We start from the raw sequence: 25,767 nt of genomic DNA on the forward strand, positions 1-25,767 counted from the left end.
GAAGCTGGTTCACCGCAGCATTCCCAAGGGCAACTAGGATGGGCAATAATTGCAGGCTTTTCCATTGAAGTCTTTATTAAAAGGAATTAAAAAGGGGAGAATGGAAGGAATTATTTAGAGTTAGATGAAGTAGGGTTGAAGATGGCTTGTGTAGCCAATTTCTGTGCTGTAACTTATACAAGTGAGACTGTTTTATTAGTCATATATCTATGGCTTTCATCAGAGATTAAATACAAATTTGCCAAATTCACAGGAAAAGTGACAGAAATTGGTGCAATCGCTGCACTACATTTCCTAGCGGGCAGTGCAGCTTAAAGCGCATGCGCAGTGCTGTTGCTGTTCAATCAGTCTCCTGATCTGGAAGTTGGTGAGTGATGCTAAAGGGAAAAGATGTAGCGACTTATTTTATTGTTTTAGATTTCACATCTAAGTTTTGCATATTAAAATTGTTCTAACTGTACTGTGGAATTGAACATGGTTCAGGATAGTGGATAGATACCTATACAGATTGGGCTTTGTGCTTCAGGGACCCGAGACGGTTTGAGGTTGCCGGCGCGGATTGTGTGTGCGAGGCCAGGCCGGAGTGAAGTTGGATCAGCAAAACATCTTGATTCTTTGGGGCAGCCGAAATGAATAAAGAAGGTAGTTTCATTTCGAGGTCGGGTATTGTTACGTACAGATACCTTCTCAAGAACCATTGCCATTTATACAGCAACTTGAGTAGAATGTAAACGTCACATAGTGCTCCACAGAGAAAAAAGAAATAACGGAGGGATAGATCAGGATGTAAAGAATGTGTTAGACAAGGAGAAAGAGCGATAGAAAGACAGAATGGTTTAGGGAGTGAGGGAATCTGAGTTTGGGATCAAGGCAGTGGAAGGCGCTGTCCCAAGGTTGAGGTGATTAAAATGAGGGATGCTCGAGTTATAAAAGAATGCAGAGATTTCGGGGAGTTGTTTGGCTGGAGGAGATTGTATGTGTAGAGGGGCAAGATTACATGATAAGATTTGAAAACAAAAGTGAGGTATTTGAAACGGAACAGTTGTCAGTCAATGAGTCTCTACATGATGGGTGAATGGCACCATAGAAGTTAGGACCCTGGCAGCAGAGGTTGATGACCTCAAGTTTATGGAAGATAGAATGTGTGATGCTGGCTATGAATGTCTTGAAAAGTAAAGTTAACCAAAGTAAGAAGAAAAAAACAGGAATTGATGGAAAAGCTCAGCAGGTCTGGCAGCATCTATGGCGAGAAATTAAAGTTAATGTTTCAGGTCCAGCGACCCCTTCTGTAACAAAAGTAAGGATCAGTATAAGGGTGGTCGACAAATTCCTTGGAAGGATTCAACCATGGCACGACAAATGAGAGAAAAATCACGAGGAGACAGAACAGAAGCTGCTTCTGTAATCAGTGTTTGGTTCTCCCCCATGCTTGCTGCGACTAGCTGAAGAAGCAACTTGCACAAGAATGGATAACGAAATGAGTGAGCTGCTGGGAGAAACCATTTCCTGTTGAGGTCATGTGGTGGTTGGGGTGGAAAGAATCATCTTGCTAGGGAAAAGTTTAGGAGTGAGAAGCCCTTTGTTTATTGGATTGGGAGTGGAAGTGGAGAAGTCTTTTACAGCTGAGCTGACTGTCTGCTTTTGAGAGGAATGGTGTGGAGGTGCCAGTGTTGGACTGGGATTGTCAAGGTCAGGAGTTGCACGACACCAGGTGAAGCCACCTGTCGAAGGAGCAGCACTCCGAAAGCTTGTAATTTCAAATGAACCTGTTGGACTATAACCTGGTGTTGTGTGCCTTCCAACCTTTTGAGAGGAAGAAAGAGGCTGTAAGAGGACAATTAGGGAGGTCTGTTGCTGGGAGAGAGACAGGCTGTAGGAACAAGTTGAGAACATCTGCAAATTGGAGGAGAGGGAGTCTGTAATGAACAGTCTTGACAGAATCAACAAAGGAATATTCAGCTAAGAACCAGGAAAACTTGATATCACCAGAGGTAATAAATTTCTCGTAAATGAATTTGGACTCTCTAGTTTAAGGTTATGTTGATGAACTGCTATAAGGGAAAATGTAACGGATGTTTGTTGCTGACGCAGAGACAGTTGTTTAAATTTAAATCTTTGATATAATGAAACGAGTCATAATTGCCTAGCTAAAGCTTCCAATTTTGCGCATTTGCGATGGAAATACATCAACTGTGACCTTCTCTGTCATAGGTGTGTTTAGGATGTGACTTTGTTTGTAGAAGTGTTAGCTATTTAAAAAAAAAACTCTTAACTTTTGCCCATTGCGACAATTTAATGCCTGGTGTACAGGAGTTTTCCTTTTATGTTGCAGCTTCAAGTTTAATGTAGGGTTAATAATTATTGATAAATTCTCATCCTGCTTATAAGGGAACCCAACATATTCTCACAAACTAGATATTGTTACTATATGACTGCATCACCTAATAAATCAGTTAGAATGAGGAAAGAGTCCCTGAAAATTTAAAAAGTAGTCTTCAAGAAAGTTTCTAAAAGTGAGGCTCAAAACAAAGATTTTGTGCCCTGTTATGGATGAACTGCCTATGAGTTCACCAAGAATGGAAACAGGTGATGTTGCAGGGATAGAAATAGGCAATTGGTGAATATGTGGTTGCAAGTTGGGAGCAGTAATGACACTATGACTGAGAACTGTCTAATTGCCAGAAAGTGGCATGAAATTGGTGGCTAGGTAAAGTAGTTTGTAGTGAAGACCAAAGGCAATGGTCATGATCTTCTCAATATTTAGTTGGAGGAAATTTTTATTCATTTAGTATTGGATATGAATGAGCAGTCTGAAAATCAGACTGGTAGGGTTGAGAATGGTGGTTGTGATTAGAGCTGGGTACCATGAGCAGATATGTGGAACCTGCTGCTGTTGCTTAGTATGTTAACAATTAGCCTGCCAAACCAACTTAAAAGAAGCATATGATGAAATACAATACAAACCAGAAGCAGTGATGCAGGAGTAGAAGAAGAAGAAGGCTGAAGGTTGTGTGATTCTTTGTCTGGGACTTGATGGACAAGAATGGAACCAGGCAGGTGTAGCTCTCCTAGTTAAATAATAGTAGGGATATTGTCGGAAGAGGAAGATGTGAACATTTATGAAAAAGATTGCAGACAGCAAGCAGAGAACGATGGGGGCAAGTTTACCTTTGTCACAGTCAGATGGGATGCCATAGCAACCTTAAGAGCCAATTTAGATTAGCAGAAAGGGCTGACGACTAATTGTAGGGGTTCATATACAGTTTTGGGAAAGTGGGATACAAAGTTGGAAAGCAACAACATGTTTTTGCACTTCAGATCACAAAAGGTGGTGATGTGGTAGTATTTGCAAGCATGGAGGGGGATTGGTCTTTTGGGGGAAAGAATGATAGAAAATTTGATGGAGAGAGGGGACATTGCCTAAGGAGAGAATATAAGAACATCAGAAAAGAGAGCAGGAGTAGGCTGTTCGGCTTCTCGTGCCTACCCCATCATTTCACAACATCATGGTATATCTGCTGAAGGCCTCAACTGTTCTTTTGCGTCAGATCATGGTAGCCTTTAACTCCCTGATTATTTCAAAAATCAGCCTACCTCCTCTTTAAATACTTTCTGTGATCCAGGCTCCACAACTCGCTGAGATAGAGAATTCCAGAATTCACTAACCTTTGGGAGAAGAAATTCCTTTATATCTTCATTTTAAATGTGCCCCCTTATTCTGTAACCATGTACCCTAGTTTGAGATTCCATCCCTAGTAGAAAGCTATTCTCCACATCCACCTTTTTGAGCTCCTGGAGAATCTTGTATGTTTCAATAAGACCATCCCTCATTCTTCTAAATTGTAAACAGTAGAGGCCTAACCTGTTCAGCTGTTCTTCTTAAGTAAATACCTTTATTCCAGAAATCAGTTCAGTGATTATTATGGATTGAGGACTAGTTAACAAACAGAAGGCAAAGTCAGGCCTAATGGGTCTTTTACAGGTTGGAAAGACAAAGCTAGTGGAGTGCCACAAGGATCCTAAGCCCTAAATTAGTTAATCTCTTTTGAACTGCTTACGATGCCAGTACATCCTTTCTTAAATGTGGACACCAAAACTGAACACACTACTCCAGCTGAGGCAACACCCTGTACAATTGTAAGAAGTCTTCCTTACTTTTTAAACTCCAGATTCTTAGCAGTAAAGGTCAAAATTCCATTTGCCTCCTTCATTGCTTACTGGATCTGCATCCTAACTTCTATTTAGTGTGCGAGAACACTCAGATCCCTCTGTATTGCACTTTTATGGAGTCTCTTTCCAATTAGGTAATAGACTCCTTTCATTATTCCTACTAAAGTGCATGACCTCACACTTCCAGAAGGGTCTAGGCCCGAAACGTCAGCTTTCCTGCTCTGATGCTGCTTGGCCTGCTGTGTTCATCCAGCTCTACACCTTGTCATCTCATTAAATACCATCTGCCAAGTTTTTGACCACTCACTCAGCCTGTTTATATCCCCTTGCAGACTTCTTATGTCTCCATCGCAACATGCCCTTTCACTTATTTTTGTGTCATCAGAAAATTTGGATACATTACATTCTGCCTTCTTTCAGTAATCTAGGGCTTAGGATCCTTGTGGCACTCCGCTAGCTTTGTCTTTCCAACCTGTGAAAGACCCATTTGGCCTGACTTTGCCTTCTGATGCGCTATCCCTATTCCTTTCTATTCCCTTGCTCCATCGCTTTGACTTATTTGTTTTGTTTAGATTTAAGCGGAGTGGTGGTGGGAGGCCAAGTAAAAGCATGAGTTGAGGTAGAGATTGACTTCACGGGGAGGAGAAGTCATTTGTTGCAGACCTTGAGACAAGAAAGTAGTGAAAATCTCTGAGAATTCTTCTTTATGATGTTTTCCTGTTATACAGCAATATGCCAGGCGACTATTACAGATAGCAATTCAGAGAGGCTGACCATTAGTGGACAGGATAAATTTCCAACAACCCTTGCTTGAAGGGAGGCCAGCTAACCTTTGCTTTTAGATTGGTGTAGTGGTGGAGCTTAGAATAATAAACCATACCACATAGATCCTTTGCTCTATTGCTACCGTGAGTTGAAGTAACAGGTTTGTGTCACAGTGCTACAAATCTCCTTTAACTATAAGGTTACCGCTGATTAAACTCAAGGGAACTAAGTGACAACATTGTGCTTCAATCATTTGTCTGCCATGCATTGGTAGAGTATCATGTCTCAAAAGTCTTACAATTATATCTTTCAATATATCTGAAGCTCGTTCATCATCCTGATTCATTTCTGGAAATTTTAGTCAATCAAAAATAATGTTAAAAGTTACTGTACTTAATAGATATAAATGTCTTTCTGAATACTTTCAATGGCTATGTTCCTACAAATCCATGCCACAATATGCTATATTAAAATTTTACAGTGTTATGATCGCAGCTGATCGTACTACTGGACAAGTGAGATCCCAAAGTGAAATTGGCTTGGTCGACCATAAGTTTTATTCTTGCTATTTGTTTACCACAGTGGTCCGACTGTGAACACATTCACAAAGGCTACCGTTGTATTTTAACAAAGAATGTAAAAGTTTGTTCATACACAAAAGGAAATAAAACAAACACAAGCTATATTGCACTATACAAAAACTATTTGAAATATCTTATTAAAATAACAGTTTAATCATTTCCCTTTAATATCAACCTGTCAGATACTCAAACCTCTGAAAGGTTTTCCACTTTTCCACTTTCAAATTGCTTGTTTCATGGGATGGCTGTAATGGGTGTCTGGAGCTTTCTTCTCAATATCTTCAAAAAAACTTTCAAATATGGAGGTTTTCCATACCCTCAGCTTCCAGCAGTTCTCTTTTAGAGTTTTCTTGTAAGTCAGTTGGGACATTTTCTCCAACACTGAATTTTTGTAGACTATTACACTAAGAGCATGCTTCTGCTCAGACTAAGCCTGTCACACTTTGTCTTTATCAAACTGGACCCCCTTCACTAGGCAACAGTCTTATTTTTTCCTCTCCTTTTCTTGCTAATGTGCTGAACTGTTCATCTCAAACTCTACTCCTAGGCTGTAAACCCTCACTAAAATTGCACGCAATCAGCAAACTTCAGAGACCCTTGCACAATTCATAGAATGAATCTAAACTTAATCTAAAATCATGTGTCCCCTTCTTAGGACTCAGGATTAGTAATATAAATTAAATGTAAAGCTACAAATATTTCTATCCACTTTTTAATGTCTAAATTTCCAAATAATAATATACCATGAGCCTTCATTACAAGAACCAAATAAAAATATAAATATATATGCTTGTTTGCATTCATTTCAGTAGCTAACTTTCCGTGCACCTTATAAAGGTCTCTATTCTGCAAATCCCTATCCCATGATGTGGCATAGGTTCAGAAATATTGTTGAATTCTTAATATCACATGCACACACACTCCATCGTAAATAAGGCTAATGCGTTCTACAAATAATTCCAGTGAACTTGCTTGGCAAGGTTCTCCCCTACCCCATACTGTAAATTCATGCTGTCAACCCCAGTTCCCTGCTGCTTCTCCTCCAACCCCACCTGCAATGCACGCACGCGCGCGCGCGCGCACACACACACACCTGACATGACCGCTCATCAGTCATTCATGGAGAGCCACAGGGAGCAATGCTGCTGCCATTGTAGTTTACTGTCTTCGGAAGCTTCCATTGTGGGTTTATTCCTGTGACCTTTTTATATAAATTGTTGTGATTTTGGTTGCTTTCTAGACCCATGCTTTGAGATGTTCCTAAAGATGGTGGCAAGGACACAACGGTTTATACTGACTATTTCTTTAAACATTTCCATATGAACACCTTCCTTGCCTGACATTTATGTCTGATTTTCTGTGTGTCACTGACTAACAGAAATGATCAATTTTAATACTTCTTTCTTCCTCTAATAACCCTTTGACTGTTACTTTGACACTGGACAAACTGCCAATTGTTTCCTCCGAACATTTAAAGAAGAATTTTATGCTAAATATTTGTTATCCCTTGGCCACTGAACACAAGGTCACATTTGTGATTATTCAATAGCCCCATTGTTTCCTTTTCTTCACCTGCTAGCAATAATGATATTTATAGAACTTTTTGGCATTGTACAAGTTATGTTTTGTTAGTCTAAATTCCTCCCTTGACAGTCGACTACTCTTGGTGTCTCTTTTTGATAGCAATTGTGTGCCAGTCTGTTTTCCCTGGCTCACACTACTTGTTGCTCAGTCTATTCCCTGTATTATTTTTATTCCCTAATGGCATGCGTCCATTCTTCTGTACAGCATGTCACACTTTTCTATATGATTGTCTGATTAAGTGTGTCATAACATTTTAAAATGTTATTTGACAGGTACAGCCCCTCTCCCCCACCACTACTCCAGTCTAGGAGTTGGTGTGTGAGAATGATTATTGCATAATCAACAAAGAATTTTGCAGTATTGATGCCAAATTTGAATGTGACACCAAGACCTGTTAACTTTCCGTAGTTTTCTTTCCATTGGACCAGGAGTTGCCATCTGGGCAATGTTTAGTAGCTTTTTGTTTTGTTGAAGTTGCACAAAATACTGACAGAAGATCTCAATAAAAATATTGTCTTCAGAAGACCTTCCATAGATTACAGTTTAATTTTTCCCATGGACTGAGGTTGAATATTCATATTGTGAGTTGGCTGATCTGTGAGTTGAGAGTAATGCTTTGTGTTCCTGGGCTTTCAGTTCCCAGTCCTGATCTTTACATATCATTGACCCTTACTGGACAGTGTATTGAGAGAATATTGGCAGGGACACATGATTGTTAGGCTTAAAGATAAAGGCCTTCCATATGAACAGATGGTTTCTAGTATCTTCTGATGTCAGCTTGCTTGGTTGATTCGAGTGTTGTGGGATTAAGATGTACAAGAGACTTGAGCACAAAATGCATTCTGAGGGAAGAGCCACTGCTTGAGATGCCATTATTCAATTGATACATTTAAAATAACGCTATTTGCATAAGCAGTCACAAGTGAAAGATTTAATGCTTGTTTTGAAGACAAGCAAGATGTTAGGCTGGTGTCCTGGCCAAAATTCTGCTTTCAAAGCAACTACAGGCAGAATATCTGATCATTAATTTGCTTTGTGTTGTACACAACAATTATTGCAGTTAGAAACCAACCCATTGTTGATAAAGAACCATGAGATATTCTAAGGATCTGAGGGAAATGCAAATACAAAGTTCTTGGTTTTTCTTTGGAACTACACCAAACATGTCGTCAGTTTTTTTAGAATCTGAAATTTCTGTTTGTGTCAGTTTTATATGACAGATTATCAAATATTTTTAAATACAGATGCTGCTTTATCATTTTTAAAAATTTATTTTGTCAGCATTCAAGTTTTATCAAAACTGTTACTCTTCCAGTCAAAGGCATTCTAATGCCTTTAAGTTACAGTATTGTGGGAGGTTCTGTTATTTTTACTGTACCACTTGAGGATGTTCTAAAATGACATTTCTAGTCTAGGGTGTTATGTAGCTATTATACAGATCGAGGATTTCTAAGATCGTACTTGTACAAATCATGTATTAAAACTCAAAGGCACACTAAAAGGACTTTTATTCCATCAATGTTTGATAGCTATTCTTATACCAATTATTCTTCTACAAATAGAGTATTGTAAAACTATTAATATACCACCAATCTAAACACTTTACAGTTATCAAGGGGATTGCAAAGCTATTCTTGTAACAGTTGGGCATTCTTTATTAACTTTTACTGTTATGAATGATGGTAATGCGTATTGAAGTTTCAACCAACTATGAGATTAATCAATAATTTTGCATTGTTATCTGATGTTTAAGTTGACAGAAAACACAGAGCCTACTTTCTTACATGATTAGAACATTACACTTCTTGATTTGTTTAGTGTTAATTATCTGTTGAACTAGAACAATTTGAGTTTGTTCTGAAAGACGATAGTTTCCTTTGAGTTCAGGTGGATTCCGAAAACGAAAACATGATAACGTGCAGCCTCGTAACCGAAAGGAGGAAAGGGAAAGCAAAGTAAATCCATCCTCTCCAGTGCTGTTAGCCTTTAAGTGTAAGTATTTTATTGTCATTGGATTTTCATCCCATTTTAGCTCATGCCAGTCTAAGGCATCCGGAAGCTATTCTTACTATACCAGAAGTGACTAACATAATAGGAACATACACAGAAATAGATTAAAAATGGCAAAAGGAAGCCAAAAAAAAGATCAAAATCGAAATCAAATTGGAAATTGACTTAGAGATGTGAATTCGAGTTGGAGTGACAAGAAGTATGAAACATGAACTATTGCAATGGTTGAAGAATGTAATATTTTTGATTAGATTTCAAACTTATCATGAATCTAACACATCACTATTTGCTGTTGAGGTTCTGTTGCCCTCCTGAAGATTTAGACCTTTTTTTGAGATGTTTGTGCAGGCCCAACCATCCTCTTGTATTGCACTAAATTGGAAGTCTTGATAGTGTCAGAAAGCTCTACAATCATAATTGAGCCTAATCCTGTCCTTATTGTATGTCCTAATTTGTACAAAAATTCCTTTGTGTTGTCGGAGTAGGAATATTAATTTGTACAATGATTGAGACCAGTTAAATTTAAAATTCTTGTTTTATTCTTTGAGTAGAGGAGTACCTGCTTCATTGAATGTAAGCGCAACTTGTGTAATGTAAATTAAAGCAAAATATGTCTCAAAATTTGACATGAAGTGAGAAGTGATCTAGATTATGTAGCATACTTACGGTTGCTGATAAAACTAACACAGTGCACTTGCTTTATGGTGTCTTAATCTAACATTAACTAGATCTTGTGGATGTCCCAAGAGGGAAATTTACATATGATGAGAATGCTAATGAATGGATTTGGTTAGCGATAATTCAGTTTTTATTTCTGTTGTGGGGCTAGGGCACCCTGCTTCAACTGTGTCATTAGAGATTTTTAACATCGGTGTTAAACAAACATTTACGGATGATTCTGTCAATATCTTTTCTCCACCAGCACTCTACACCACCAAATTTCCCTTCCCTTCCTGCTCCCCCGCCAACTATAGCATAAATGCTGCCCCCTCCACACTTCACTTCAGCTCTGAAGAGTCATCCAGACTTGAAATGTTAGCTTGCTGTCTCTCCATGGATGCTCTCTGACTTGTTGTGATCTCCAGCATTTGTTGTTTTCAGTACAGGTACAGATTCTAGCGCCTACAGTAATTTGCTCCTGTTTACAGATGATTATTGATCAAACAGAATGAGTAATTCTGGCTGTTTCTAGAAGGAAGTTAATCTGTTACTGTGTAATTGGAATAACTTATTTCAGAATATTTGATGATTAGGTGTTAGCTTTGGTAGATAACACTCTTGCCTCCATGTCTGAATGTTGGATTCAAGTTCCACTCCAAGTTTTATGCGGAAAAATCTAGGTTATTATGTAAGTGGTACTGCTGGTGTGTTGTGTTATCAGAGGTACAATTTTTCATAAACTTTTAACTAAGGCCCAATTTAACTCCCGAATTGGATAGGAAAGATCCTGTGCAGTATTGTTAAGAATTATCCCATAGTAAACTGGCTAATATTTTCCCTTACTCAAAATCACAAAGATATATTGTCTGGTCATTATGGAATGTAAATGGTAATGAAAGAGCAGTACCCTTCTCTGTACACTTTTTCTCTCTGGTTGCATTTCCTACATAATCACAGTTCAAGGTATTTCCTTGTTTAGAAAGTACTTTATTATTCAGATATCATGAAAGCAGCTGTATACATGCAAGCTGTTTTTTTTTATTTTTTAATTCTTGTTACATCTTTGTCCGCTTGCCCATATCTGCTATAGAAATACAAGTGATCTTTACTTTTATATCCTTCTGTACAGATTTTGCCTTTGGTTTAACTGTTGAAGGCTGTATTATTTTTAGAATGTCAGAATATCAGTTTTTTTGTAACTGCTGGGCCCATTCCTAGCACTATGGTTATGAAACTCATGATTGATTTGCTTGAGAATATGCTTTGATTATTTTCAAAACAGTAAATTGTCTGTGACATTACTGAAAATGAGTCAGAGGATCAGTATTTTATCATGTGGGTATGCTGACAGCAACTTCCCTCCTACTCAGCAGAGCCAAAGATACTCAACATAAAGTGAGTATTGTCTTTCTGCTACGTGCGCAGCCTTTCTTCTCTCACCAAAGCCGATATCTTTGTACGTGACTCTTTTTTTTTCTTTCTTCCCTTCCATTTTTTTGGTCCTTTTTTTTTCAATTTTTCTTCTTCTCCTCCTCCTCCCATTGTAATTTTTTTCTCTTTTTCTTCTCTCTACACTTTCTCTGGTTGTTGCATTTCCTATGTAATCACAGTTCAAGGTATTTCATTGTTTAGAAAATACTTTGCATCATTCAGATACAAAGTTAATGACATCCTTGCCTCTGATTCTGAAATTTGTGTGTTGAAATGCCACAGGACCTGAACAGGTCATCTTGATTGCCTTTCATTTCTGAGGTAGTTTATTAGAGGTGCCATTCTTTATATAATAAAGACTTCTGTGTACTATTCATAGAAAAACAAAGTGTTCTGGTATCATGACAAAACTAGCTCATCCACACAATGTGCAAAATGCATTAATTGGCTTTTCATTCATTTACTGCTTAGGAGTTCTTTCTGTATGTAAATAGATTGCTGCATTTGCCCACATAACACAAGTGAACTGTTTTGGGATTTCTGGATTGAAGGAGTGATCAAGCACTAGGTACCTACAACTTATTTTTTCACCACATTTTCTGATGCACTTTATTTCCTTTTTTCATTTGATTTATGTAGGTATAACCACTTAGCATGTTTGACCAATTATGTCATAGACATTTTATCATGGTGTATGTTTCTCTATTTTATATTTACATACTTATCTAATTTCTAAATTTGTTTGATCAATATTTGTACATGTGTATGACCTTCAAAGTTTAAAACTGTTCGAAGAACTAGTTGAAACTTCGAAGAAACTGTAAGGAGCTGATTTTTGCCAAATAATTGAGATGCTAAAGAAGTGATCAAGATGGGGTCTTAGCTTGTGTTTAGTGGAAGGCCCCATGCTTGGTACAGAAGTTGAATCTATTGCTAGGAACAGCTACCTGAAGGATAGTAAAACAGCTGATTGCCTTGCAAGAATGTTTGCTCATTAGAGAGCTTACACTGCACTTTGGTAGCAAGCAGTTCAGCTAATTAGCTCTCCTACGGAGTTCATGTGTAAACATGGGGCTGATGTTAATTTAAAGTATTACTTAAAGGATACTCACTGTTTCATGGGTCATTGCTGCTGGAGCCGTGAAAAGGACATCTGGAATACAAATTGAGACTTTGAGACACTGTCAAGAATTCACCAAGATACTGAATTCACTAAAGAAGATTAAACGCCATGGTGCCATGTCATGATTGGGTCATCAGGAGACAAGGATGGTTTGTCATTAGCACTTGCTAGGTGTCTCCTTTGGTCTGGATGAGGAATTAGAGGAGGACATGAAGCCATGTTGAGTCTGCAACTGGAAGGTGAGGTGGGATTTGATTTTCCTGCAAATGCAAAGTGTTACTCCTCCTCTGGACTTTCAGTGGTGCATTTGATAACCTATATGCGCTCCCACCCCCAACATCTGTTGCTGAGACATCCTGCAATATACTGTAATCCCTACTGTTATAAAGCGGAGGCTGACCCCCCCTCGCCCCGAGAACTAAAGCTGAAACGCCCAAAGAGGAGCACCTTGCCCTGTAATCTTTTAAAAAGGAGTGTGAAAATTGGCGTAACCTGTCTTTTCAGCAAATTGTGGTTAAATAAGCTAAATCCCTGACACTTGCTTCACAATAAACAAGTAACAGTTTATTTATTTAACACTAACAGTAAACAAATTAACTAAACAATTAACAAACCAAATAAACCCCTTCTAACTACTAACTATTCCCAAATAAAACAAGATACTAATAGTATGCTGTTCCAATAGATACATGTCCCACTTATATAAAATAAAAAAAGTAGAATTTAGTCTCTCGAAATTACAGCCAGGTAACATCTTCCAGGCTGTTCATTGCCTTCTCCATTGATTCTTCTGTCAGGAATATTAACTAGTTTTGCTGTGGGTACCTTTGTTATTTAGATGGTACTTTCTCTAAGACTTTGAGGAGGCTATGAGAGCTTAGAGCTGTTAGCTCCGGTGGATGGCAGTTAGCTCTGGAGTTTTGTCTAATTGCCTCGTTCTTGATGACATATCAATATTTATTTCAATAGGATTGGTCCTATGTTGTCAAAACCATCAGATTTAAATTTAATTGGTTTTTAGTGTCCAAGTGCCTGGTTCAGGTTGATTGGCTAAACTTAGAAGTTTGTCTTGGTAAAAGCTGCTACTTGGCCTGCTAACTGTACGGCCTTTTGATACAAATGTTTTAATTCCGGTGCTGTCTGTATACTTGCAAACTTTCAAGCTGGGGATCATAGATGTCCATTTTAAATCTCGAAGTATAGAAAAAGCAGATGATCTTTTAAAAGGACCATGTAATGCTTTACCCCCTAGCATTTTACAAATAGCCAGTTCTAACTTCCTGTCTCCCAATCTGCAAGTACTCTACCTAACTTCGCAACAATACCTTCAGTAGAAATGGGTGCAAGGACCCCATATATTCTGCTGCATGAAAATGCATCTGTTCGTTGATTGAATACTAAACCAGTAGGTTTCTGATAAGTCATTGTAGGCCCAATTACATTATAATAATCAATTATCCTAAAATCTGTGTATTATATTTGGAGTTTCAAACATATATTCTTAATATGCATATTCTTCATATATGCAGCATTCCTTTAGTGGTTGCTTTCAACCTATGGGTAAAGTAACTCTGAGTGCCTCCACAGATAGTGCCAAACCTGCTGAGTTTCTCCAGCACTTGCTGCTTTTGTTCAGATCTCCATCCGTAGGATGTTTTAGTATTGTCTTAAAGTGTCTGTTTTTACACTAACATTTTGCAGATGTGGGAATGTTTTTTAATTTTGTGGTTTAGAGGGAAGAAGCGTTGGTTTCTCACGATTTAAATAAATCGGTGCTACGGAGGCTACCTTTGGTTTCATTCTCTGTCTCGGGGATTTCTCAGGAAGTGCTTTTCAATATTAGCTGAAATGAAACAAGCTGTAGTTTCTATTATTCTGTAATAATGATACTGCACCCTTCATTGAAAATGACAGACGAACAAAAACCATGAACGTAGACAAACTAAATGTTTCCTCATTTTGTTTTGATCAGCTTTCCAAAAGGAGCTAGATGCTAAGCATGATAAATATGAGAGGCTAGTAAAACTCAGTCGTGATATTACTATTGAAAGCAAACGGATTATTTTTCTTCTGCACAGAGTAACCAGGTGAGTAATAACATCTTCATTTTAAATATATTTAATTTTGTAATTCAACATATGAAGACTGTTTTTCATACATAAAGCAGGTCTTTCAAAACGTTGCTATTATGAATTTGGATGAATGTTGTTTGATAAGGGTAGAAGTGATATTCCATGTGATGCACATTACACAATACTACTGATAGTGTCAGCCTGGGTCCCTTTTTAAGGTCATAAGTATAAATGTTCAGTAAACAGAACCACAGTCATTTATAGTTTAAGGTCTAGTGCAGAACTTTGTGAATCAGTTTAGTTCTCCAATGTTAAGGTTATTTTATGACTGTAACGAAATGCAAGATCTGCATGTGTGCCCGTGTCGTGCATAATATTACTTGTAGATCCCACACTAAGTCAAAGGATGCTGTATTTTATGGGAACAGGATTATTATGGACATGTAAAATATGATTTATTCATCTTCAGAAGTGTTGCTGTGTCTTTTTTTAATGCCTTACTGTAATTACTCTCAGTTGAAATAAATGCTCAGTTGTAGATCAGGCTACAGATTGAATTCCTGGCTACATTGTGGGAAGATGAATTATGAGGATGCTGATAGTATGGCTCTAATATATAGATTTTTAGTCTTTTGAGCATACACCAAAGTGAGTAAGTCTGGAATTTTAGGATTCCTGAGGAACTTGTGATCAGGGGGAATTGATAATGAATGCAGTCTGAGGGTGCATCTTAGAATCTATAGTTGATCCTGGTCCCAGCATGACAAAAGATGCATTGAATGGGGAGATAAATTCTTCAACTTCTTACATAGAACATAAAACAGCATAGCACAATACAGGCCCTTCGGCCCACGATGTTGTGCTGACCTATTATCCTACTCTAAAATCAAAACTAACCTGCATACCCTTCATTTTACTATCATCCATGTGCCAATCCAAGAGCTGCTTATATGTCCCTAATGTATCTGACTCTTCTACCACTGCTGGCAGTGCATTCCACTGTCTGTGTAAAGAACCTAACTCTGACATCTCCTCTATACCTTCCTCCAATCACCTTAAAATTATGCCCCCTTGTGATAGCCATTTCCGCCCTGGGAAAAAGCCTTTGGCTATCTACTTGATCTATGCTTGTCATCATATTGTATACCTCTATCAAGTCACCTCTCCTCCTTCCTCGCTCCAATGAGAAAAGCCTTAGCTCCCTCAACCTTTCCTCATAAGACCTGCCCTCCAGTCCAGGCAGCATCCTGGTAAATCTCCTCTGCACCCTCTCAAAGCTTACACATCCTTCCTATAATGATGCGACCAGAACTGAACACGATATTCCACGTGTGGTCTAACCAGGGTTTTATAGAGTGGCAGCATGACCTCGCGGCTCTTAAACTCAATCCCCCTGTCAATGAAAGCCAACATACCAAACGCTGCCTTAACAACCCTATCAGCTTGGGTGGCAACTTCAAGGGATCTGTGGACGTGGACCCCAAGATCCCTCTATTCCTCCACACTGCCACGAATCCTGCCATTAACTCTGTATTCTGCATTCAAAGTTGACCTTCCAAAATGAATCACTTCACACTTTTCCGGGTTAAATCCCTTCTGCCGCTTCTTTGCCCAGCTCTGCATCCGGTCAATATCCCATTGCAACCTACAACAGCCATCCACACTATCCACAAATCCACCAACCTTTGTGTCATCGGCAAACTTACTAACCCACCCTTCCACTTCCTAATCCAAGTCATTTATAAAGATCACAAAGAGCAGAGGTCTCAGAACAGATTCCTGCGGAACACCACTCATCACTGAGCTCCAGGCTGAATACTTTCCATCTACTACTACCCTCTGTCTTCTATTGGACAGCCAATTCTGTATCCAGACAGCCAAATTCCCCTGAATCCCATACCTCGTTACTTTCTGAATGAGCCTACCATGGGGAACCTGATCAAACGCCTTGCTAGAATCCATAAACAGCACATCCACTGCTCAAGCTTCATCAATGTGTTTCGTCACATCCTCAAAGAATTCAATAAAGCTCATGAGGCATGACCTGCCCCCCTCAAAGTCATGCTGACTACCTCTAACTAAACTAAGCTTTTCCAAATAATCATAACTACTGTCCCTCAGAATCCTCTCCAATAACTTGCCCACCATAGAAGTAAGACTGTCTGGTCTGTAATTCCCAGGGTTATCCCTAATCCCTTTCTTGAACAAGGGAATAACATTTGCCACTCTGTAATCATCTGGTACTACTCCAGTGGACAGTGAACACGCAAAGGTCATCGCCTAAGGCACGGCAATCTCTTCCCTCGTTTCCCGTAGCAACCTTGGGTATATCCTGTCTGGCCCAGGGGACTTATCTATCCTCAGGTTAGCATGTGTGCAGGAGGGTTTAAGTTCAAGGCAGACTATGAAAGAAGCAAAAAGGAAGGATAACTCAGGAGATATTATTAGAGATGTTGGAAATCATGAGGGTAAGAAAGTTAGCATAAAGGCACTTTACCTGAATGCTCGTAGCATTCGTAACAAGGTTGATGAGTTAGCGGCACAAATCATCGCGAATGAATATGATTTGGTAGCCATTATGGAGACATGGTTACAGGATGGTCACGACTGGGAGTTAAATATCCAAGGGTACCAGACTATTCGGAAGGACAGACAGGAAGGTAAGGGAGGTGGTGTAGCTCTGATATTCAAGGACGACATCAGGGCGGTGCTGAGAGATGATATAGGTTCTATGGAGAATGAGGTTGAATCCATTTGGGTGGAAATTAGAAATTCTAAGAGGAAAAAGTCACATAGGCGTAGTCTATAGGCCACCAAATAATAACATCACATTGGGGCGGGCAATAAACAAAGAAATAACTAATGCCTGTAAAAATGGTACGGCAATTATCATGGGGGATTTTAATCCACATATAGATTGGTCGAAACAGCTCGGTCAGGGTAGCCTTGAGGAGGAGTTCGTTGAGTGTATCCGTGATAGTTTTCTTGAATAGTATGTAATGGAACCGACGAGGGAGCAAGCTATCCTAGATCTGGTCCTGTGTAATGAGACAGGAATAATTAATGACCTCATAGTCAGGGATCATCTTGGCAGGAGTGATCACAGTATGATTGAATTTAGAATACAGTTGGAGAGTGTGAAGATAAAATCCAATACCAGGGTCCTGTGCTTGAACAAGGGGAACTACAATAGAATGAGGGAGGACTTGGCTAAAGTAGACTGGAAACAAAGATTTTATGGTGGGACAGTTGACGAGCAGTGGAGGACTTTCAAAGCAAATTTTCAAAGTGCTCAGCAAAAGTATATTCTAATGAAAAGGGGTAATCTGCCATGGGTGTCTAAAGAAATAAGGGAGGCTATCAAATTGAAAGAGAAGGCATACAAAGTGGCCAAAAACAGCATGAAACTAGAAGATTGGGTAAACTTTAAAGGTCAACAGAAAGCCACAAAAAGAGCTATAAAGAAAAGTAAGATAGAACATGAGAAAAAACTAGCACAGAATATAAAGACAGATAGCAAAAGTTTCTATAAATATATAAAACGAAAAAGAGTGGCTAAAGTAAATGTTAGCCCTTTAGAGGATGAGAAGGGGAATTTAGTTATGGGATATGATAAAATGGCCGAGGCATTGAACAGGTATTTTGTATCGGTCTTCACAGTGGAGGACACTAATAACATGCCAGTAATTGACAAAAAGACAAAGGTGGGTGAGGACCTGGAAACAATCATTATTACGGAAGAGGTAGTGTTGGGCAAGCTAATGGAGCTAAGGATTGATAAGTCTCCTGGCCCTGATGGAATGCATCCCAGGGTACTAAAAGAGATGGCGGGAGAAATAGCAGGTGCGCTGGTGGTAATTTTCCAAAATTCGCTGGACTCTGGGGCAGTCCCAGCAGATTGGAAAATGGCAAATGTGATGCCACTGTTTAAAAAGGGAAGTAGACAAAAGATGGGGTATTATAGACCGGTTAGCTTAACCTCTGTAGTGGGGAAGATGTTTGAGTCTATTACCAAGGAAGAAATAGCAAGGCATCTTGATAGAAATTGTCCCGTTGGGCAGACACAGCATGGATTCATGAAGGGCAGGTCATGCTTGACAAATCTTTTGGAATTCTATGAAGACATTACGAGCAAGGTGGACAATGGGGACCCAGTGGATGTGGTCTACCTAAATTTCCAAAAAGCCTTCGACAAGGTGCCGCACAAGAGGCTACTGCATAAGATAAGGATGCATGGCGTTAAGGGTAAAGTATTAGAATGATTAGAGGATTGGTTGACTAACAGGAAGCAAAGAGTGGGAATAAATGAGTGCTATTCTAGCTGGCAGTCAGTGACTAGTGATGTGCCTTAGGGATCGGTGTTGGGACCGCAATTATTTACAATTTATATAGATGATTTGGAGTTGGGGACCACGTGTAGGGTGTCAAAGTTTGCAGATGACACTAAGATGAGTGGCAAAGCAAAGTGTGCAGAGGACTGTGAAACTTTGCAGAGGAACATAGATACATTGAGTGAGTGGGCAAAGGTCTGGCAGATGGAATACAATGTAAATAAATGTGAAGTCGTACATTTTTGGTAGGAGTAATAGTAAAAAGGATTATTACTTGAATGGTAAAAAGTTGCATCATGCTGCTATGCAGAGGGACCTGGGTGTCCTTGTGCATGAATCACAGAAGGTAGGTCTGCAGGTACAACAAGTAATTAGGAAGGCAAATGGAATTTTGTCCTTCATTGCTAAAGGGATTGAGATTAAAAGCAGAGAGGTTATGTTGCAGCTGTACAAGGTGCTGGTGAGGCCACACCTGGAGTACTGTGTGCAGTTTTGGTCTCCTTACTTGAGAAAGGATGTACTGGCACTGGAGTGGGTGCAAAAGAGGTTCACTAGGTTGATTCCGGAGTTGAGAGGGTTGGCTTATGAGGAGAGACTGAGTAGATTGGGATTATATTCATTGGAATTCAGAAGATTGAGGGGGGATCTTATAGAAACATATAAAATTATGAAGGGAATAGATAAGATAGAAGTAGGAGGATGTTTCCACTGGCAGGTGAAGCTAGGACAAGAGGGCATAGCCTCAAGATTAGAGGGAGCAGATTTAGGACTGAATTGAGAAGGAACTTCTTCACCCAGAGGGTTGTTAATCTATGGAATTCCTTGCTCAGTGAAGTAGTTGACGCTACTTCAGTAAACATTTTTAAAAATAAGGTAGATTTTTTTTGAACAATAAAGGAATTAAGGGATACGGTGAGAACGCGGGTAAATGTATCTGAGACGACAAAAAGATCAGCCATGATCTTATTGAATGGCAGAGCAGGCTCGAAGGGCCGGACGGCCTACTCCTGCTCCTAGTTCTTATGTTCTTATGTTCTCATGTTTTTCAAAATTTCTAGCACATCCTCCTTCTAACATCAACCTGTTCGAGCATATCAGCCTGTTTCACGCTGCCCTCACAAACATCAAGGTCCCTCTCACTAGTGAATACTGAAGCAAAGTATTCATTAAGGACGTCTCCTACGTCCTCCGGTTCCAGGTACAAGTTCCCTCCGACATCCCTGATCGTCCCTGCCCTCACTCTGGCTGTGCTCTTGTTCCTCAAGTATAGAACGCCTTGGGGGTTTCCTTAATCCTACCCGCTAAGGCTTTTTCATGCCCCCTTCTAGCTCTCCTAAGTCCATTCTTCAGTTCCTTCCTGGCTACCTATTAACCCTCTAGAGCCCTGTCCCATCCTTGCTTCCTCAACCTTAAGTAAGCTTCCTTCTTCCTCTTGACCAGGTGTTCTACATGTCTTGTTAATGCCTTATCAAAGGTTCCTTCACCTCACCATTCCTTCTTTGCCTCAGTGGGACAAACCTATCCAGCACTCAAAGCAAGTTCTCCCTAAACAATCTCCACATTTCTGTCATGCATTTCCCTGAGAACACACCTGACAAAATCTGCTGCATCCAAACTATTTGCACATAGGAAGTTCCAGTCGATATTAGGGAAGTTGAAATCACCCATGACAACAACCTTATTATTTCTGCACCTTTCCAAAATCTGCCTCCCAAACTGTTCCTCAGTGTCTCGGTCGCTATTGGGGGGGGTCTATAGAAAACTCCCAATAAAGTGACTGTTTCTGACTTCCACCCATACTGACTCAGTAGTCAAACCCTCTTCAACGACCTCCCCTTTCTGCAGTTGTGATACTATCCCTGATTAACAATGCCACTCACCCCACCTCTTTTACCTCCCTCCCTATTTCTTTTGAAACATCGAAACCCTGGAACATCCAACAACCATTCCTGCCCCTGTGATATCCAAGTCTCCATAATGGCCACAACATCGTATCTCCAAGTGCTGATCCATGCTCTTAAGTTCATCACCCTTATTCCTGACACCTCTTGCGTTAAAATAGACACACTTCAACCTGTCACACTGACTGCAACTTTGCCCTATCAACTGTCTATCCTTCCTCACAGACTCTCAGCATGCTGTATCTGCCTGTACACCGGCTACCCCATCCTCTGATCCATAGCTGTTTCCTATCCCCTTGCCAAACTAGTTGAAACCCTCCCGAAAAGCCCGAGCAAACCTCCTGCCAAGGATATTGGTGCCCCTCTAGTTCAGGAACAACCCTTCTTGTACAGGTCCCACCTTCCCCTTTAGGTATCCCAACGATCCACATATTGGCACGGTGGCTTAGTGGTTAGCACTGCTACCTCACAGAGCCAGGGATTCAATTCCATCCTTGGGAATTTGGCAGTTCCTCTGTGTGGAGTTTGCACATTCTCCCCGTGTCTGCGTAGGTTTCCTTCAGGTACTCTGGTTTCCTCCCACAGTCCAAAAATGTGCAGATTAGGTGGATTGGCCATGCTAAATTGCCGGTAATGTTCAGGGATGCATAGCTTAGGTGGGTTATAGGAGACGGGTCTGGGTGGGATGCTCCAAGAGTCAGTGTGGACTTGTTGGGCCGAAGGGCCTGTTTCTACACTGTAGGGATTCTATGATTCTATGATCATATCTGAAGCCCTCCCTCCTACACCAGCTCTGTAGCCACTTGTTCAGCTGCACTCGCTCTCTATTCCTAGCCTCACTGGCCTGTGGCACCAGTAGTAATCCTGAGATTACTACTCTGCTCGTCCTGCCTTTTAGCTTCCAAACTATCTCCCTATATTCACTTTTCAGGTCCTCATCCCTTTTCCTAATTATGTCATTAGTACCGATGTGTACTACAACTTCTGGCTCCTCACCCTCCCTCTTAAGAATCCTGTAGACTTCATCGGAGACATCCCTGAGCCTGGCACCCCGGGAGGCAACATACCATCTGGGAGTCTTGTTCACGACCACAGAAACTCCTGTCTGTTCCCCTAACCATTGAATCTCCTATCACTATCGCTGTCCATTCACTCCGTGGAATGATCCGGAGTTCATCAGCTGCAGCTTCAGTTCCCTAACACGGTGTGCGAGGAGCTGGAGTTGGGTGCATTTCTCGCAGGTGAAGTCAGCAGGGACACTAGTGGTGACCCTTACCGCCCACATCCTACAAGAGGAGCATGCATCTGCCCTCGCTTCCATCCCCTCTGCTCTAAATTGCCAAAAGAGTTAGAGAAAAGGGGAAAAAAAAAGAAAAAATCCTCACCTTTATTGATCCTCCACACAGAGTCTTACAAGCTTGTAGCCTAGAAGAATGGGACTTCAATTACCCTTGTCTGTTGGGTTTCCTGACAAAAATCCTCTTTTCACCTCATCTGATGCCCCTTCTTGTACTATCAGGCATTCTGCACCTCTTGCTCCATATGTTCCTGCCTTAAAGAATTTAGTGTACTATCGATGAGTTTGGTGATTTGTATGAATGTTAGTAAGCATAAATTTTAAGTTCATACTGTAGTTTTAATTGTTTGAAAGCCTAGTAGTTGACTGTTGAATCTCAACAATGGTTAAGAGATTTTTAAACTGAATTTACATTTTTAGATTGAGAACAGGAAATAAATTCTTGATATTGAATACTTGCTTTATTTACTTTGTTTTCTTGATATCACTAAAGAAACTGTAGCTACTGCTCATCACAAATGCAGTAATCATGTGGTTAAAGTGAAGATTTCAGGGCATAGTATTTGCTTATGTTAATGGCTGAAATAGAGATTTAATATCCATTTTTGTTTCAAAAGAAATTCCAATGTCATTTGGACCTTGTTTTACAGACTTATTGTGGGCCGAATGAATATGAATTTGGCAGTGCACCAGTCTCATGAACTGGGATGCTACTAAAATTGGGGCTTTCTTTTTGGAGTGCAGGCGTGTTTCTTTTCCATGTTGAACTGATTGCTCTATGTGCAATTCAGGCTTTGTTTTCAATTTGCTAATTTTCAGGTTCTATGTACCAGCCGAAGCAGCAGGTCATAAAGGGAAACTTCAGAAGATTTTTTTAAGAACGAGTGCAGGTGTTCATGCGCCTCCAATAATGCCACTGCTGATCAATGCTTGCCTGTTCCTACATTCCAAGAATAATAAACTCTAACCATTGGAGTTGATTATAGAATCATTCAGCAGCGAGGAGTGCCATTCAAGTCGATGTTCTGAATCTTTGAAAGGACTAGCCAACTATTCACACTCCAACCCACTCATTGTTTTGCATTGAGACATGTATTCATTGCTGAGTAAAAGGCTTAAGGAGAAGTAAATATCCCCTTCCTTTTGTCGCATAATAAAAGCTGAATTTCCCACATCCCAATGGATGGAAATTAATAAAAGTCAATTAATTTGGAAAGGTGAAATATCAGATTTGATGTTTTAAAAAATTCAAGTAGAATTTCTATAGATGAACTGAGTGTTTACAAGTGACAGTTAAATATTGCACCTAATAATCACTTCTGTTTAGTGTTGATGACATTGAAGAATTACTGAATGAATCTGAGGCCAGATTTGGTGATGTTAGATCAAAGATCCAGCAAATTTCCCAGGAATTGATTGGTGAAGACATGTGCCAATTTCACCGAGCATTTTCTCCAGGTAAGAAGCTAATTTTAAATACATTTTCAACTTTTGACTAGCCATGAATAATGTTTAAACCCAAGATGTAAACTTACTTTGCATGTTTCAAAATGGTCTATGGGAAACTGGTCATATTAAATGGTTTACTGTTTGTTTAATTTATTATCTGAGCTAGTACGTGTACTGGAATATTAGATAATTTGAATTAACAAATGAACGTCATTGCAATATGATCTTTTTGTTAGGTCAAAAATAAAGACAATTAACTTGTTGCTTCTTGGGTAGAAACATAAATTTAATTGATCTGTTCAATTTTAATTCTCCCATCAAATTGTTAAGAAAAGCTCAAAATCTTTGTAGGTCACTTCTGTCACATGCTGTTCTGGATGATTCACTGTAGCATAACAGCTATTGTTGTGAATGACACCCCCCGAAATGAGAGAGTTCCTCCAAAATAACACATGCAAACACTGCTTTGTGTTTGGCTATCTTGTGTCCCAACATGTCAGTGAAGATTAGTCAACAGACATCAATTACACATATTGCAACCTAACTCCTGCATATCAGCAAAGATAAACCGCAGTGTCAGCTAAATTGTATTCTTGACACAGTGTTAAAGTATCTGGTGATCAAAAACCTTAAGCATTTTATTATTATTATTTATTATTACTAGCTACATTTATGTATCCACAAGCACTTGCAAGAAAGCAAAAACTTTGATCAGTTGAGAATATACAAAATTCTAATTCTAAGTCTATTTGTATGCACAAATAGAATATCTTACGATAAAGTAATTTTAAATAATTTGAAGCTTGTTGGCCTTCATGCTGTTTTGAAAAATGTGGCTGAAAGAGGTTTACCGGCTTGGATTGGACATATTCTTGGTGGTTTGAAATCTTGGCAAGGGACAGTTATAGAAGTTGGTCCTACATTTGCCAACAAGGTCGTGACAGAGGCTGGGTAATTTTGGCATTCTTATTCTGCTGTATTTCTAATGGCAGAAAACGGGCCAAAGGAAATATCTCTTAACTATTATTGGCTGAGGAAATGTAAAATTTTGGGGGATAATTTCTCTGATTTGATTTTAAGTTCTAAGTTATATTTTTACTTTGGTAAATTGATTTAAAATCTGGGTGGGCCACCTCCCCCTGCAGTTCTGCGTGTCCTGTCCCTGTAATGGGAAACACGTAATACATTTTGGCAGAATTGTGCTTGTCCCAAACTGGATCAGCTCATTCAAATTGAGACCTATTTCCCAACTCCAAAATAGAATTGCACCATTATGTCTTCTGTTGAGCCTAAATAAACAAGTGTTTGATTGCTGCCCTCTTTAAATTGATGGAGCCAGAGGTTATGTACAGTTCAATTTCAAATGTTTTCATGTTTCTTTTTCTGGATTTTTACTATGTATATTTCATACTTCCTCTATCAGTATGCTTTCTTTTATGCTTTTGATCATTAAAATCTATCTGAAGGTATCCAGGAGTGAATAGGGCATACATCCGTATATTTAGTTCCATGATTTGACTAAATAACCTTCTTTGCAGTAAATTGTATGTATATGGCACTTGTAGTGAATGTGTTTTGTGTTAATGGTTAGCTGCTTTGCAGTTGCTTCTGATAGCCATTTTGAATAAAACAATTTAGATAATGCACCCTTCATTGAACAATCAAATTTATGCTCCATTTATGAACATTTGTAAACAAATGGTGGAACTTCCAAGTTTTGTACAATTTATGAATCTGATTTGAAAGTGCATTCAAACGTATTCTTTAATGGCAGCCGTTCTATTAGAGCACATCTTATGGCATTTTCAAACACCGACACTGTTGTTATGGTGAATTATGCATATCAAACATCTGACTCAGACCTGCATTGAGTTGCATAGAGACACATGCAAGTATACCCAAAATATTTGGCATGATTCCTTTCTTTGATCAGGCTGTTATGCAGCTCATCCAGTCAACATAAACTATTTTCTTCACCAATTTCTGTCAGATGCTGAATACCAAAAGAATCCATGCAGCTCACTTTTTGGTGTGTAGGAAGTGAAAAGGGGAACTGCAACACTGGGTCTGTGCTTTTTGAACTCTGGATGAGATTTGGTTAATGATGTTCCATTGTTTCAGTCCCACTGTTAATGCTGCGAGATCAACACAAGTGACGTGTGTAGTCACTGTCTCACGCCTCACATTTCCATTTCTATTTCTGGTTTTAGCTGCTTGAGATATTTTTACTACACCTCCCTGAACCCATAGCCCCGCTCCTAAGACACTCGGCTTCTGATCCCATGTTGCTGTCAAGTCAAAAGTTGAAAGATCTAGAAGCAGGAATGGCTAACCATGTATAGCAGCATACTCCGCATAGTCTGCTGGCCAGATACAGTTTGGGGATTTTTGAC

General features: G+C 39.5%; 1 protein-coding gene across 2 annotated transcripts in view; it reads left to right on the forward strand.

Annotated features, from left to right (window-relative positions):
- The first annotated feature begins 304 nt into the window (after positions 1-304).
- Positions 305-25,767, forward strand: part of tsnax (translin-associated factor X) — a 66,382-nt gene continuing 40,919 nt past the window's right edge. Inside the window, exons 1-5 of one of the 2 annotated variants that reach the window (XM_020510331.2) lie at positions 305-367; positions 527-642; positions 8,988-9,092; positions 14,297-14,411; positions 23,253-23,383. In XM_020510331.2, the coding sequence (XP_020365920.1) occupies positions 630-642; positions 8,988-9,092; positions 14,297-14,411; positions 23,253-23,383 (364 nt within the window). In that variant the 5' untranslated portion in view covers positions 305-367; positions 527-629. Of the gene's footprint in view, positions 368-526; positions 643-8,987; positions 9,093-12,196; positions 12,564-14,296; positions 14,412-23,252; positions 23,384-25,767 lie in introns of those variants that run through there. The other variant, XM_048597463.1, reaches the window with a different exon arrangement.

Source organism: Rhincodon typus, chromosome 5 (assembly GCF_021869965.1).
Source record: "Rhincodon typus isolate 14 chromosome 5, sRhiTyp1.1, whole genome shotgun sequence".
In the NCBI taxonomy this organism is placed as follows: domain Eukaryota; kingdom Metazoa; phylum Chordata; class Chondrichthyes; order Orectolobiformes; family Rhincodontidae; genus Rhincodon; species Rhincodon typus.